This window comes from Oculina patagonica, chromosome 13 (assembly GCF_052425735.1).
Source record: "Oculina patagonica isolate OP01 chromosome 13, crgOcupat, whole genome shotgun sequence".
Lineage (NCBI taxonomy): Eukaryota > Metazoa > Cnidaria > Anthozoa > Scleractinia > Oculinidae > Oculina > Oculina patagonica.
The window spans coordinates 3,710,659-3,724,884 of NC_135770.1; the positions used below are offsets into that span (position 1 = coordinate 3,710,659).

Genomic DNA, 14,226 nt, shown 5'->3' on the forward strand with positions numbered 1-14,226 from the left:
ATCACTTTATTTAGATCGATCACGTTGTATATAAGATTAAAAAAATCGTCCAATCAAAATATTACCTTAACGAGTTGCCAAATGAAGTTCAAGAAAACCAAAACAAAACTGTACAAAACAATGACATTTGAAAACGCTTAACGGTAATGTTTTTCCTTGTACTTTTAAAACACAATCCGCCTGTAGCGGACGAGCTGCGAGAGGCATTCCGATCTATTCTTGTCATAACAAAGAAGAACAAACTCTCTAGGCTTAAAGTTGATATTGTTCTAGCCAAGAGCAAAAGCTAGCAAAATGGATTGTTTCGTTTTGCAATATTCTGCTACCAAAACATATAATGGCAAATACATATTTATAATAAATTGTAGTACATATATGTACTATAGGCTTCAAGTTAATATAGGCCAATTTATGGTAGATTTTGAAAAATCAATTTTTTCCTGAAATTTTTGAAATTCTTGAGTAAAAGAATCAAATTTGAAAAAAATGATGAGATTTTAAAGCCAATATATTAATTTCCTATATATCATTGGCGATGTTACAGATAACGAAGACTTGTCCTGTATGACACAGCCTAGTTTTATGCAAGTGTAATGCACCTATCAATGTTAAGCCCAAGGGAGGGGGGGGGGGGCTAACCACGGGAATTTGATCGTGAGGTCAGTCCCCAGGGTAGGGATTTTGATTGTATGCGATGTATCCAGGGTAATACCCCAATTACAAAGTACAGTTATCCAGATCTTCAATACGTGCTGTTTTCAATTTAATTTGCTGTAGCAACTATGTCAGGCGATGAATCAGTATTTCTTGACGGATATTCGACTCCTCTTTGACTGTTTTGAACAAGGACCCACTTCACCAAACCGTTTGGTCGTTTCAAAACGTGATCGACATACTTCTTCAAAGCAATTAAACAATGATGAACTAGATCAAGAAATGTTATTTCTCGGAGTGGAAATTTCATTGATGCACGACATGTTATTTGGAGCGGTGAGAGAGACGATGAAAAGTGTAATTCATATCCTCGATCCACATATTTGCACCGTTGCCTTTAATGTACGATCTTGTTGGGTGAGCAGTATTAAATTCAGACACTAGGATTGCTTTTCGAAAATAAAAGTTGTAATGCTGAATTCTTAAATAATATTCTTCTTGGCTGATGCTTGTGAAAAACTCTTATAGCATTCCCGCTTGATATTTCTACCAGAGTTCTTATCTTATCGTAAAACCCACTATTAGCAGGTATATAGTGATATACCTTCAAGGCACTTGTTTAAGTGTTTTGAAAGTAGAGTCCTTATTTGACGCCCCCCCCCCCCCCCGCCCCCCGCCCCCTGGCAAACCCATTTCCCTCATCCCAAATTTATAGTCGCCCTCTCATAACATTAATACTTTTTGTTCAATTGCAGCGGGGAAAAATAATGTATAGGAAGTACTGATATACTGTAACTTTTTATAACGATGTCTAAACTCCACAATATAGTGCTGCCCAGAGATAATCAGCTCCCGGGTATAGGTTTCCCACGGGTTCCGCAGAAAAAAATTGACTTTTACACTAAAGGGTACCCCAACTGAATAAATCAACCTTTGTGAAATCAATTTAAGTACGCACTTCTGTTACTGGCGGAGTGTCAAATGACTTTCATGTTATTGGCTGATAAAGCAGTAAAGCATACGGCCGCCGTTGTACCATTCCATTTTTTCGAGTACGCTCTACGGCGATAAAGAACACAGATACAGTTTGGGTAAGTTGAAAGAATAAGTTTTTACCTTATACTCGATCAGTTCACTAGAATTTAATTTCAATACGACCACTACAATTTTAATTTCAGCAGTCTCATTGGCTGGTAAATTACAACAGTTGATTTACTGAATAGTAGCATTAAAATTGTGCTTCGATTTAGCAAGAGATTTTGGAAATGCGGGTACAATTCAGAAAAAATAAATGTTATAACCATGATAAAATTTTCACATACAACTTCACTAGGTTTCAGTGCCACATTAGTCTTAACAAACATTTTTGGCACTAAAGCCTTCAAGAATTAATTTAAAAAGACTCATTTTCTCGCTTCTTGAAGGCATATGGGTGTGTTTCTTATCAAAAAATCTGTAGAGCACATATATTGCGTTTGACCAGCCCTATGCAATTTCGTGCCAGAAAACATGCGTTACGATTTTAGGGAATTCTATGGTTCTTGTCGGTCTTTAGCTCGCCATTGTTTTAGTTTTATTTTTTTTTTAATCCGTCATTGTTTTGCATTTTAGTTTTAATTATGTTTCAGTTCTCCGTTTAGTAAAAGTGTTGCCTTTCATGATAAGCTGGATATCAGTTTTACACTTATAAATACAGGCCTTCGAGACAATCTTTATACAGTTATCTACAAGATTCCACTTGAACTGCTCAAGAGGTCAATATGGAGTGGTGTTTTACTAGCTGACTAATACACGAATTAATAATTATTAATATTAAACACTGAATCTTTTAGAGTTTGATTCTATTTGTTTAACAGAAGAATCAATTTTATTTTAGATACATTTATTCAACTGCCGAACACGAGAAAATTATAATTTTTAACAGTAAATCTTTTCTTTATATAACCTAAATTTTAATTAAGCTTTTATTTTATTTTGAAAAGGTGTTCTTAACATGGGAGCACACTAAATTAATTAATTGCATCAATAAAAAAACGATGTTAGTGATAAAAGAATTATCCCCAAGGAAGCTGTGATGTGGTAATTGGTTTATCGATGTCAGTACCAAAGCTTTGAGTTAACAGGGTTAATCTTTAACACTACACGTCAATCACTTTCTTTTAACCAATGAAATCACGCCAAGAATATCAAGGGTGAAAATCGTTCGTGTTCTTGACTCAGTTGTTGTCGCGATAAATTCTGACTGCTGCAATCCAACAAGGTAAGGAGTATATATCTATCTCTCGTCATTAAGAGCAATTAATTATTACCATACGTAAATACGTTAATAGACCTATTGTAAGAAATCGCCACTTCTGCCATAGTTCAGATAATTTTCTTTTTTTAAGTTTTGAGATTTTATTGACCCATGCATTTTAGTGAATGGGTGGGTTTTTTAAATCAAAACATCAAGACGACTGTTAGGCATAAAACATTGTCTTATTTACTCGCAAATCAAAAATTAATAATTGTTTGTGTATGACTAATCCCTTTTCCTTCCTACCAAGAGAAAATAAATGAAACATAGATTTTTTTTTAATCTTATGTTAGTATAACGTGTGCATCAAAACACGTTTTGTCTTTGAAGAGGATCGAGAAACTGTCATTTGGAAGAGCTGCTGTTTGTCTCGCCAAATTACAGTTGAAATAAATAGTTATCTAGATCTTATCTAGTGTTCAATATCAAAAACTAAGTAGGACTAAGACAGTTATATTCACAAGAAATATAATCATATTTGTTAAAACAAAAAACCCATTAGAAACATTTATTTACCTGACGATTATGACACGCAAGGGTCTATTTTTTCAGAGTCTACTTTTCTATGTTTTTCTAGAGTCTGTTTTTATTAAACCTAAATAATTTCAATTAAATCTTTACTTATTATATTTTCGCACAATATTTAACTTTTCCGATCAATGTTACACTAACATTTCCACATTCCTTTCGCGACAAAGAAAACATCTTATGCTATAGTAAACCTAAGCGTTGATATGTTTTTTGCTTCCTTTTTTCATTAAACCAATCCTCTAACGTAGTTTTGTTTTACATATCACGTAAATTCGAAGTTAACTAACTATTGCCGTCCTTTTATTAGGATTCATGATAGAGATTAACAATGATCAAGAAAGTGCAGCTCCTGTTCTTGCTGTATTTGTGCTTGGTAGGTCACGATAAGTTGGTAATTAATTGCTAGTTGTTAGTTTTTAAATCATGCAAAGCGCTATTGTGCAACTATAAAAATAGATAAATAGATAAATTATTAACTATTTTTGTAATCATTTTAATTATATTTATTACTATTATTATCATTATCATTATTATTATTATTATTATTCCTCGCGAAGCGAGGCCGAAGGCCGAGCGTAGCGGGGTGTATAATATTGTTCCTCAAAGGGCTCAGGCGGGATGGCCGGGGGTTCGAATCCGGCTAGGTTTTTTTTTTTTTTTTTTTTTTTTTTTTTTTTTCTTCTTCTTCTTTTGTGGGTTCGAATCCTGAGCCTTTCATTTTTACCGTTTTTCTTTTCGGATTAAAATAACACTGATTTCCACATAATACTCCCTCAACACCTATGTTCAGGGGCCATCAGGGGCCCGCGGGCGGAGGGTTCGAATCCTCCTGCCGTTCGTTCTTCTTTTTTTTAATGCCCTCAAATAAATGTCCAAAATGCGACTATCCAATAATTTGTCGATGATTTTGAAAATAGCCTGCGCTTCCCAACGCTTTATACCTCTTTACGAACCAGAAAGAGCCGCCATCTTCAAAGCGGAGTAGACCCTGGGAACGAGGGTGTCGCGGGCATGCCCGTTACTAGGCAACAATAACAAATCAACGGTTAAAACCGGATATCACTCCTTATTTATAACACACCCCCCCCCCCCCAACCCAGAGCTTCGCGAGGCCCTGCGAGTCACGTATTACTAGTTTAATTTTATTTTATTGCCCCCGCAGGGTTCCGGCCCAGAGGCCGGAACCCGAGGAGGCACCTTAGAAGTCCCCGCGTAGATAGGTTAAATGTGAGCATTCAGTGAATGGTACGGGAAAAAATCTCGATTTTAGTCAAAGCGGCTCGCAAAGGATTGCCCAAATGCTCGCAAAGGATTGCCCTAATGCTCGCAAAGGATTGCCTGAACGCTCACAAATGAGCAACGGAAGTCAGTGCCGCAAAGGATAAAAATAGCCGTCGCACTTTGATCAAAGGAAACATCTGTTGCTTTAAGAAATGGTTGAAACGTGTACCTGAAATTGAAATGATACCGAAAATGACATGGAAAGCACAACAGGCGTATCATTCAGGACGAAGGGTTTCTTATCTTAGTCAGCGTCTGAAAGGTTAACGTCGTGAAAACAAGTGGAAATCGTTTACATCTTACGATGAGTAATAAACAAAAGCGTGAAATTTGTCTTGCAATGCAAGGTAATACGTGTTTCGCTAACAAACTGTCAGTTTATTTGATCCAAAGAGTGGGTTGAATAAGGATCAAAAATTGTTTTCTCGAATCTTTGAATGTGCCATATTTTGTTAATCATAGAATTGTTAGGCTTTCTGGCCTGGAAATTATTGTAAGTTCATGTTGAATGTTATAAGCCCGGAAATAAGCTTGCGTGTTGTCGCCACGAATAATGTGTTATGTTATGTGTTATTTCCGCTAGGTAATATATTCGATTTGAACTTGTAAATTTTTTTAGGATGCAACGGTGTCACACAACAAGAAATTCCGCAGCAAACAATGTCGTGACGTACATGGCACAGTAAAAGAGAAGCCTAAATGTGTAGTCCATCGGCATCAATAAGTAAAGGCGACAAAAAGACTCCACTAATTTTGGATTATTGCTGTAAAGAAATTATAAAGAGGCGGGGGCAGCTTAGCGAAAGCTATTACTAGTTTTACGAAGAAAGGTGATACTCAATATCAGCTTGCACTAATAGCCTCCTTTTCAAAATAAACAGCAACGCATAGTGGCGCTTTTTGCGTTTGATGTTTCACGCCACTGAGATGTTTTTTGCATTTTCAGCCAGATTTCTCACCTGATGTTTACATTCGCTATAGCTACTGTGCACATTCGGTTGCCCGGCAACGCCATGCCGCATTTTTGAGTCGTGTAACAAAAAAGGTTTCTCCCTCCCCCCCCCCCCCCCACCCCTGGTTATTTTACATGCACTACTGGGAGTGCCCCATAATTCTATTTCTTTATAATAGATATAACAATATCCCCAGAAGTGACAGACTTTGCATTATTTGTTGGCATAATGTTGAAGATGAAACCCATTTTCTATTTCGTTGTCCAAGATATTCATCAATTAGAAACATATTTTTCAGTAAAATAGATCATATAATTTCGAATCCCAAGCAGTTATTTATTTCAACCTTGATTGTACAATTAATGAACTCCACTGACTATTATAGTAATATGCAATTAGTGCAGTTTATATCGTCCTGTATTGAAATGAGAGACAAACTATTATCAAATTCTTGATCACTGATTTTTTGATTAGTTTTGTTTAATGACTTTTTATTGTAATTATTACTATCATATATTAGCGTATGCTTTTGCAATACTGTAATGTTTTATGGTCATGCAAATAAAGCTCAAATGTTGTTGTTGAAATGGGCCGATTTTACGTAACGGTCAATATTCAAGAATCATCTTGTGATGGTCTTAATCTTCGCTTCAAACCCTAAATACTAGTTATGCAACGCTTTCGAGTGGTATACTATGGAATATCCCACGAGTCACTTGTATTTTCTCGGTATACACACGAGCCTTTAGGCGAGTGTGTATACGAAGAAAATACAAGTGACAAGTGGGATATTCCATAGTATACCACGAGAAAGTGTTGTGTAGCTATTTTATACCATGCCATAGAAAATACGCTCACTAAATTTCATCGAGAATAAGATCGCAGCGCACGATGGGAAGGTTGGGTTGAATACCGTCGAATATACAACGGCTTTCCTGTATTCTGATTGGCTGTATTTTCTATGGCATGGTATAAATCACAATATATCTTATTACACAATGAAAATGCTATCTCAATTTTTATTGGCTATAAGCACTGTGCTAATTAAAAAATCGATCACATTTTTCTATGGTCTTATTGATCATAGAATTGCGTCATGAATTGTTCAAAACTCAAATGGAACCATGAGCCGTTAGGTTTACTGCAACGTAAATCTTCAGAAAACTTTGGTCAAGAAATTGCTTAGAATATAAAAAGTTTAAAAGGGAAAATGTTGCTCGAAATATAAAAGTTGCCCAAAAATTAGAAATCAAAGATAGTGGGTCCAAGATGGCAGCTCAAATGACGTCATATGACGTCACAGCAAACAAAAATAATGTCATCTTGTAAAGTAAGCGAATGGATTTCTACTCAATGCAAAATAATTTCACTACCCATAATTTCAATTCACAAGTCAACAGTTGTTCAACGTTTAAGATGATCCTTAAGGTAGGCTCTTTGTGCATTTTAAAATGCCTACTGTGTCCCTCGGAGAAAAATAATTTCTTTTTTACAGTTAGCCCAGACCAAAGCCTGTCAGCCGAATTGTACTGTCATCGAACCGGGAAGTAAGTGATCAAGAATCTCTGTTTTTCTTTTCTAAAAACCCCTGAAAACTCACTTTTGACTACAATTTGCATCAAGCTATACACACATTAGGACGCAGTTAGTTGCACCGTTTCGTTTTGTTTCTGTTTGGGGGGGGGGGGGGGGGGGGTGGAACTCCTCTATATCAGCTACAATGGGAACATCGCTACCTTCCAAACGCTGTGGATTACTTTTGAGCTTGTAAAACTTAATTCCGCGCGGTAACTATATGTTCCACTCTTTTCATGTTTATATTTTGACAGCCATTGGATTTGTGTGCGACAATAAAACGATTAATTTTTGCGAGAGGCATGTAGCATCTTGGAAGATATCTCGCATCAGTTGGGATAAGTTGCAATTGTTTAATTGCAAAAAGGAGCAGCCTGAAGCTGGCGACCAGCTGCTATTGTTTGTGAGCAGTGGAAAGCTGGAAAACTACGGCAAGTACGAAGTTGTTACGGTGAAGGGGATTAGCTTGACGAATGACTCAAAAGGGTAAGAATGTACATTCGCACTGTTTGAATTTGTTTAAATCTACGGTTCTGAGTCAGTGCTGATTTGTGGAGAGCCGTTGGCAGCTTTGGTCTATGACTAAGTTCTGATGTTACAGTCGCTTCGCTGGCGCAAATCCATAGACGTAGCGAATATTTGGCAAAACTTAATAAAAAACTTAACTCAGCCGTGACACAGTCTCTTTAAGTCTTTATAAAGTGTTTAATCAATTTTGTTCTCCTTGTCAGATCCACTGCCTGCCATGTTACCCTGGACAAGCCAATCAGTATGTTCCTTACGGAGGACGAACGCACGTGCTTGATTGCCCAAAAGTTTCCGTATTTCGGTAAAGTTTCCTTGCGCAACAAATGCATCCTGACATGTGACGAGCAAAAAGATGGCTTGGGCGGAATCCTGGCTTTCAGAGCCAGAAGTTTGCTCATCGATCGCACCTCCAAAATAGAAATGTCTGGAAAAGGTAAATATAATTAAGTCTCTAGTGGCTGTTTGTTTTCAGTCTAGCTACTGTACCTAGTCTCGCTACATTTTCAATTGAAATTATGTGCAACTTAACCCAAGTCCTAGCTCTGAAGTTGCAGCTAGGAATCGGTTGTGATGGGAATGGCTTTACATATTTATCTTGTTATCGGTGTATAAAAGTCCCCTGCCATGCATGCATAATAAGTAATGTTTTACTTAACTTCCAATGTATGGTGATTCCTCTGATGTTTCAATGTTAGGTTTCCGTGGAGGTGATGGAGGCGATAACCGAGGAGGTGGAGGCTATGGCGGTGAAACGTTTTACTGTTCCACAAAAGAACCAAATATGGGAAAAGGAGGAGACATTAAAGGCCCATGGGCAAAAAACAATGATGGAATTGGAGGAGGAGGAGCTGGAGATGGATCTTCTGGTAGTGTTGGTAAGAAGCATAATTATAATGGCTGGAATTAAAAAAACTGTTGGTGGTATTTCTATATGGCGTAAATTCATTTCAACGCTTAACTTTTGTTTAGGTTACAAAGGCGGTTCTGGAGGCTATAACGCCGGTGGGGGTGGAGGAGATTCCACAGCAAACAGCGACGACGGAGCAGCCGGTGGGGGAGGCGGTGGACATTTCTCCGGTGGTGGAGGAGGGGGTGGAGGCAGTGGCTGCGGCGGTAAAGATGGTGGAAAAGGAGGAGTGGCTGGAAGCGTACGTGACTTACCAAATTGTTACTTATTTTGGCGGGAACTTAATTTCGCGAAAATGGAACATGCATATTTCGTGGGGCTTCATTTTCGTGATTTGACCAAAAAATACGTAAAAGTATTACAAACACATTGCAAAACGTTTAAAATAAGTTTTCGCGGTCTTGTCTGGAGAACAATAAGTAATAATAAGGCATTTTGCACTGTCATATTATGAGTTTTTATACGTGCACAGTTTTCTGTAGCGTCCTCCTACATCTGGAGCCGGTTAATTAATACTAACGAGGTCATTTCAGAGATTCTGTGGGAAATATAAGTAATATTTCTATCGAACAAGTACAGGGCGGTTTTTCTCCGTCCCTTTTCCCTGGCTGACTTTTACTGGCAGCTCCGTCTTACGGCAGAAAATTTCGCATAGTTCCCTATTCAAATTTTTAATCAAACAAATGACATGAGTACTCGACAGTTCTCTAAATGATCTTACATATCGGTTGTTTCAGATTGGTACGTACGCTGGGGGTGGTGGTCAGTCCTCGTGTCCAGGTGGAAATGGCGGCAATGGGGGAAAAGCAGGAGACTGGGCTCTAAATAAAGCACCGCATTGCTATGACAAAAGTGCAGCAGGTGGTAACGCGGGCTCAGCTAATAATGGCGGTGGAGGAGGTAGTTTAATTTAAACTAATGACTATACCCTTTAAATAATAATAATAATAATAATAATAATAATAATAATAACTTGATTTTGTATCAATTTCCGTTATTTTCTCATTTTCTAAGAAAATGGCGAAATCCAAGATGGCAGATCCAAGATGGCGTTTCTTATGACATCACGTACATCTTGTAGAGTAAGCTTCCTACTCAGTGCAAATTATTTCCGCTGCGCCTTAAAAGAACGAAAACCCTGGGTATGGGTTCCATCCTCCTTACCCCCCCCCCCCCCCACCATTGTACGATTTGCTTGTACGTCCGATGGTAATCTCGTACCCAGATGTCGACTTACCACAGTAGTGAGAAGATCTGGGTACGAGATTACGTCCGAGGGTTAGCAGACAGACGTCCAGAACTACAAACGCCGCCACATGATGCTACTCTCCGTTAACGATATGAGGCGGAAGTCTGATATAACAGGGACTTACGCTTTGCTAGTATAGTTATAGAACATTAAAAATTACAAACAAAGAGCGTTTCTTTGTATAGGCATATAAATTTCTTTGAAAAAAGTATCTTTCACTTTCAGGGGATTCTTGTGGTTCTGCTTACGGTGGTGGCGGTGGAGGAGGTAAACGAATAACCTTATTGAATATTTTGGGATTATTTTGTTTCTTCATTTGAGATAATGTGTTGTCTCTCCAGAGAGTCGCGTTTCTGTCCGATTTAATAATCTTCGCGTGCATAAATGCGCAATTTTGTTAAATTGGGGCTGGTTTTGAATAGTTCCCTCGGTGGCCAGGCAATTTGAGGGCCTGATTGGCTATTGAATGTATGTAATGCTCTTAGTGGTAGACAAAGTAGATGCGAATAACACTTTTGTGATCATTTCGTAGGCGGACTTCAATTTGGCAATACTGATTTCAAGTCACGACTGAGCTACGGTGGGGGTGGTGGAGGGGGTGGCGGCAGTGCATTTAGTGACGACCCCAACCCAGGAGGGAGAGGAGGAAATGGCGGTGGCCTGGTATATCTACAGCTTTACGAACTGACGATCAACGGAAATGTCAATGCAAATGGTATGATTATTTGTGAGGAAATTTCATTTTAAATGTAAAACACGCTTTTATCATAATTGAGATAAATTGTTACAATCAGTCACAGACTGAGTTCTCTAGTGCAACATTACCGTTCAAGAAAGGATTGTTTGAAAACTGGAGTGATTATTCATCCATTCTTAGAGAGACTAAGCATGACGTTTGTTTCTCCCGCGAACAGCAAAAATTCACTTCTGCCGTCTGCCGTTTGGCGTTTGTACGCGGAAATGAGTAGTTTTGTGTTTGTCGTGAACATGCGATTTTTCCCTATTTTTTGGAGGGGTTTATTTTAAATTCGAGAAAAACGGTGACAAAATGAAAAGCGAATTTGCGTTTGCTGTTTGCCGAGTAACGTCATGTTTAATCTCTCTATTCATTGGAATTCACGTTTACCTCCGCCTTAAGAAAACTCAAATGAGGATCACGCTGTTGAAGCATTCTAATGGCGTAGGAGAACGCATTCCATTTGCTCTTCTTATTTCGTTTGGGATAGCACGTTCCAGTTTTTCAGGATTTCCCCAGTTTGCGCTTTTCTTTCAAATTTTGGATTAGGTGCACATACGTCGTGAAATACAATTCTGGTGGAGTCAACCGTGAATTAAATTATTACTGTAAGATTTGGTTTGTGAATTACATACTCAAAATACTACGTAAAAGGATACACTCATCGGACGGTTTTTTGTCTTCGTAGTCTACCTTTTGATGTCCGACTCAGATGTATCGAAGCTTTAGTGGGCAGTGCAGTATAAAGAAATGAGACGAACGTCGACTCTAAAGGACGGCACACACGAGAGGACTAGTCACAGGGACTAGTCACAGCGACAAGTCGCACACGCAGTACACTCGAAAGGAAACAGTCAGGCCTGTAAGCGTGCGACAAGTCGCTGGCAGGGACAAGTCCCCTGTTAAAACAAAGGGACTAGCCGCACGAACAGCTCAAACGAGAGAGCAAGAAAAAATTCATGCGACTAGTTCCTGCGACTAGTCCCATGATTTCAAACCAGTTTGAATTTACAGGAATTTTGGGCACTGCAACTAGATTATTTGAAGAAAATAGGTAGTTCACACAAAGGGTCTTGGTCCCCGGGACTAGTCCCAGGGAATAGTCCCCTCGTGTGTGCCCACCATGAGAGGAAATAGTTATGGCTAGTGTGTAGACAAGCGAGGGAGGTGGTTCTTGGGGAGGAGCCTCTAGTTCAAACAGTCTGTAGGGACTAAATGAGATTCATTGTGGGAGCCTACACTGTATAATTGCTACATGCATAAGCTGTAAAAGAAGTTTTGCATAACTGTAGTCTATTGTATCCCACAGGCCAACCAGGTCAGTGTTTAAACAAAAAGGCGCACAGGTCAGCCCCTGGGGGAAGTGGTGCCGGTGGCAGTGTTTTAATCGTCACCAAGAAACTTCTCGGTGATCCAAAGGGTAAAATCTCCGTCTCCGGAGGGAGCCCCGTCAAATGTGCCTTTGGTGCTGGCGGAGGTAAGAATAGTCAACTCCTCAGTTAGAATGAAAACGCCCTGTAGAAAACATTATGCTACTTTATCAGGTTATTGCCAAAAAATGGTACAGTCATTGGACCGCCTAGCTCATTGGTTTACAGTCTGAACCATGACTGAACGAGGTTGGTAAAAAAGAGGTCTTGACTATATCACGTTATAAGGGAATAAAAAGGTCCTTTATCTAAAATGTTCTTGAAACGTTAACATGTTCTTAGGTTCTACGTTCTACAAATGTCAGAGAATCAGTTGTGTTTTTTTAATCTTTGAACTGAAATGCGGCAGAAATTTATAGTAAATGGCCCAGCTCGCTGCGGGTCCGGCTCGTAGCTCAGTGGCGAATCCAGTCACCGGGACTTAGATATTTTCTTTGTCCTACGCTCGTGACATATTGAACATTTCATCTTTATCAAAAATTTACATCAGTGTTATGCATTCAATCATTTGGGCCCAGATTGACTTGGGTTTTAGTTGCGATGTTTCAAACGTTACATTTATGTTTTAGAAATGAATATTGGAAAAAAATATGATTTAAGCTAACAATAGTTTTAACTTGGGTATGCTCTTAGAATGTTCATTATATTTTTGTCAATCTCAGCCTGGGCTTCTTATAAAAAAGTTCTTAAATGAAGGGTCTAATCATGGAGATTAACGAAGGTGACACGTGAAATTCGACGGAACACAAATTGGTAGACAGAATACCAAAAATTTCTTATTGCAATTTAACACAACTGTGCCGTAGTGATCACTGTCATAAATAATTGTCGTTAGACGGTGAAAGAAATTTACTACCAGAGCTTTATTTCGTTACTCTTTGTCAATTGGTACTACTGCCAATGAGAGGGGCATGGAATATATATCTCTTTTTTTCCCAAAGGGTTTGATTTTTCTTATGTGGCCGCAAACAGAATATTTAAAAGTAAATTTAGTAGTTTCAGTTGTTTTTCAAATCACAGAACGCTTCAATCAAAAGGAGAACATCTTTTGTGTAAAAAAAAAAAACAAGATACCGTAAATGGGCAATTCTACGGGTTAATGTTTATCATTGTTCATTTTAGGTGGTGGCGGTGGAGGTGGACGCTGGGTTGTGCAGGAGAAGGAAACTATTCATCACAGCTAAACCCTAAGTGACAAGCTTGGAAATAAAGAAGCTTTCACATGATTGGTGCTTCTATAGAAAGCAAAACCATAGCCGTTACATCAGTGCTGTGTTCAGCGTTAGGATGAAAAGAAATAGTTAAATGTAAGCAAAATGAAAAATAAAATGGATTTATTCCATACAAGTTGTCTTTTAATATAATTTAAGACGGTTTCGGCTGAACACTCGGGCAATAAAGGCAAAAATAAAAAGTTACCAAAGCTGACCCTGCGAGGGAAAACGAATTTGGATTTCTCCACTTTTAAGCTAAAACGGTCGTTTTACGTCAGTTCAAAATTAAAATAATACGCGTTTTTAGCATTTTACAAGCTTTGACAGTAACTTTCTGGGGGAATAGAATGCTTTAAAATTGAATCGCGGGTTTACTTAGAGAAAGGAATTACAGTGAGATATTTTAAACAGTATACAAAATGTTACCATTCTATGAGAAGATTTTTGGTAATTAATTTTACACTTATAATGCTCGAACGCTCAGCTGAATCCGTCTTAAAATATTAGTCCCTTGCGACGAAGCCCAAAAGACCAGCTTTTTTAATGCCTTATCATACCATGCAACTACCGAGTCTTCTCACTACTGCATTTTTATTTTTTTATTTGTATTATTGCTGCTTTCGCCAATCTCATTTTAACTTTGGAGACATTCCGTGCAAATTAAAACGTCCAAGTTTGTTTACCCACGCTATCAATGGTTTTGACATTTTAGCAGGTGAAACTAGTTTAAAAATACATTTATTAGAAAAACTGTCAGAGTCCTAATTAAATTGCAGAGAGGGAAACTACGATACAAATTTATAGTGTGAAATAATTTTGGAGACCACGAAAATTAATGAAAAGCTGAGACATGCACAGGTTCTTATAAGCTT

At 38.2% G+C, this 14,226-nt stretch overlaps 1 protein-coding gene across 3 annotated transcripts; it reads left to right on the forward strand.

The window, feature by feature from the left end:
• The first annotated feature begins 1,671 nt into the window (after positions 1 to 1,671).
• Positions 1,672 to 13,464, forward strand: LOC144635918 (uncharacterized). 3 transcript variants are annotated; one of them, XM_078495036.1, is made up of 12 exons: positions 1,672 to 1,745; positions 3,789 to 3,854; positions 7,211 to 7,262; positions 7,545 to 7,776; positions 8,022 to 8,251; positions 8,514 to 8,693; positions 8,788 to 8,966; positions 9,463 to 9,625; positions 10,200 to 10,241; positions 10,507 to 10,689; positions 12,020 to 12,187; positions 13,263 to 13,464. In XM_078495036.1, exons 2-12 carry the CDS (start codon positions 3,810 to 3,812, stop codon positions 13,322 to 13,324), a joined length of 1,536 nt encoding a protein of 511 aa, XP_078351162.1. In that variant the 5' UTR covers positions 1,672 to 1,745; positions 3,789 to 3,809; the 3' UTR covers positions 13,325 to 13,464. The 3 variants fall into 3 exon arrangements, with proteins under 3 accessions (XP_078351162.1, XP_078351161.1, XP_078351163.1); XM_078495035.1 differs by having other exon boundaries at positions 1,701 to 1,745; positions 3,789 to 3,872; XM_078495037.1 differs by lacking the exon at positions 1,672 to 1,745 and adding an exon at positions 2,139 to 2,408.
• The last annotated feature ends 762 nt before the right edge of the window (positions 13,465 to 14,226 follow it).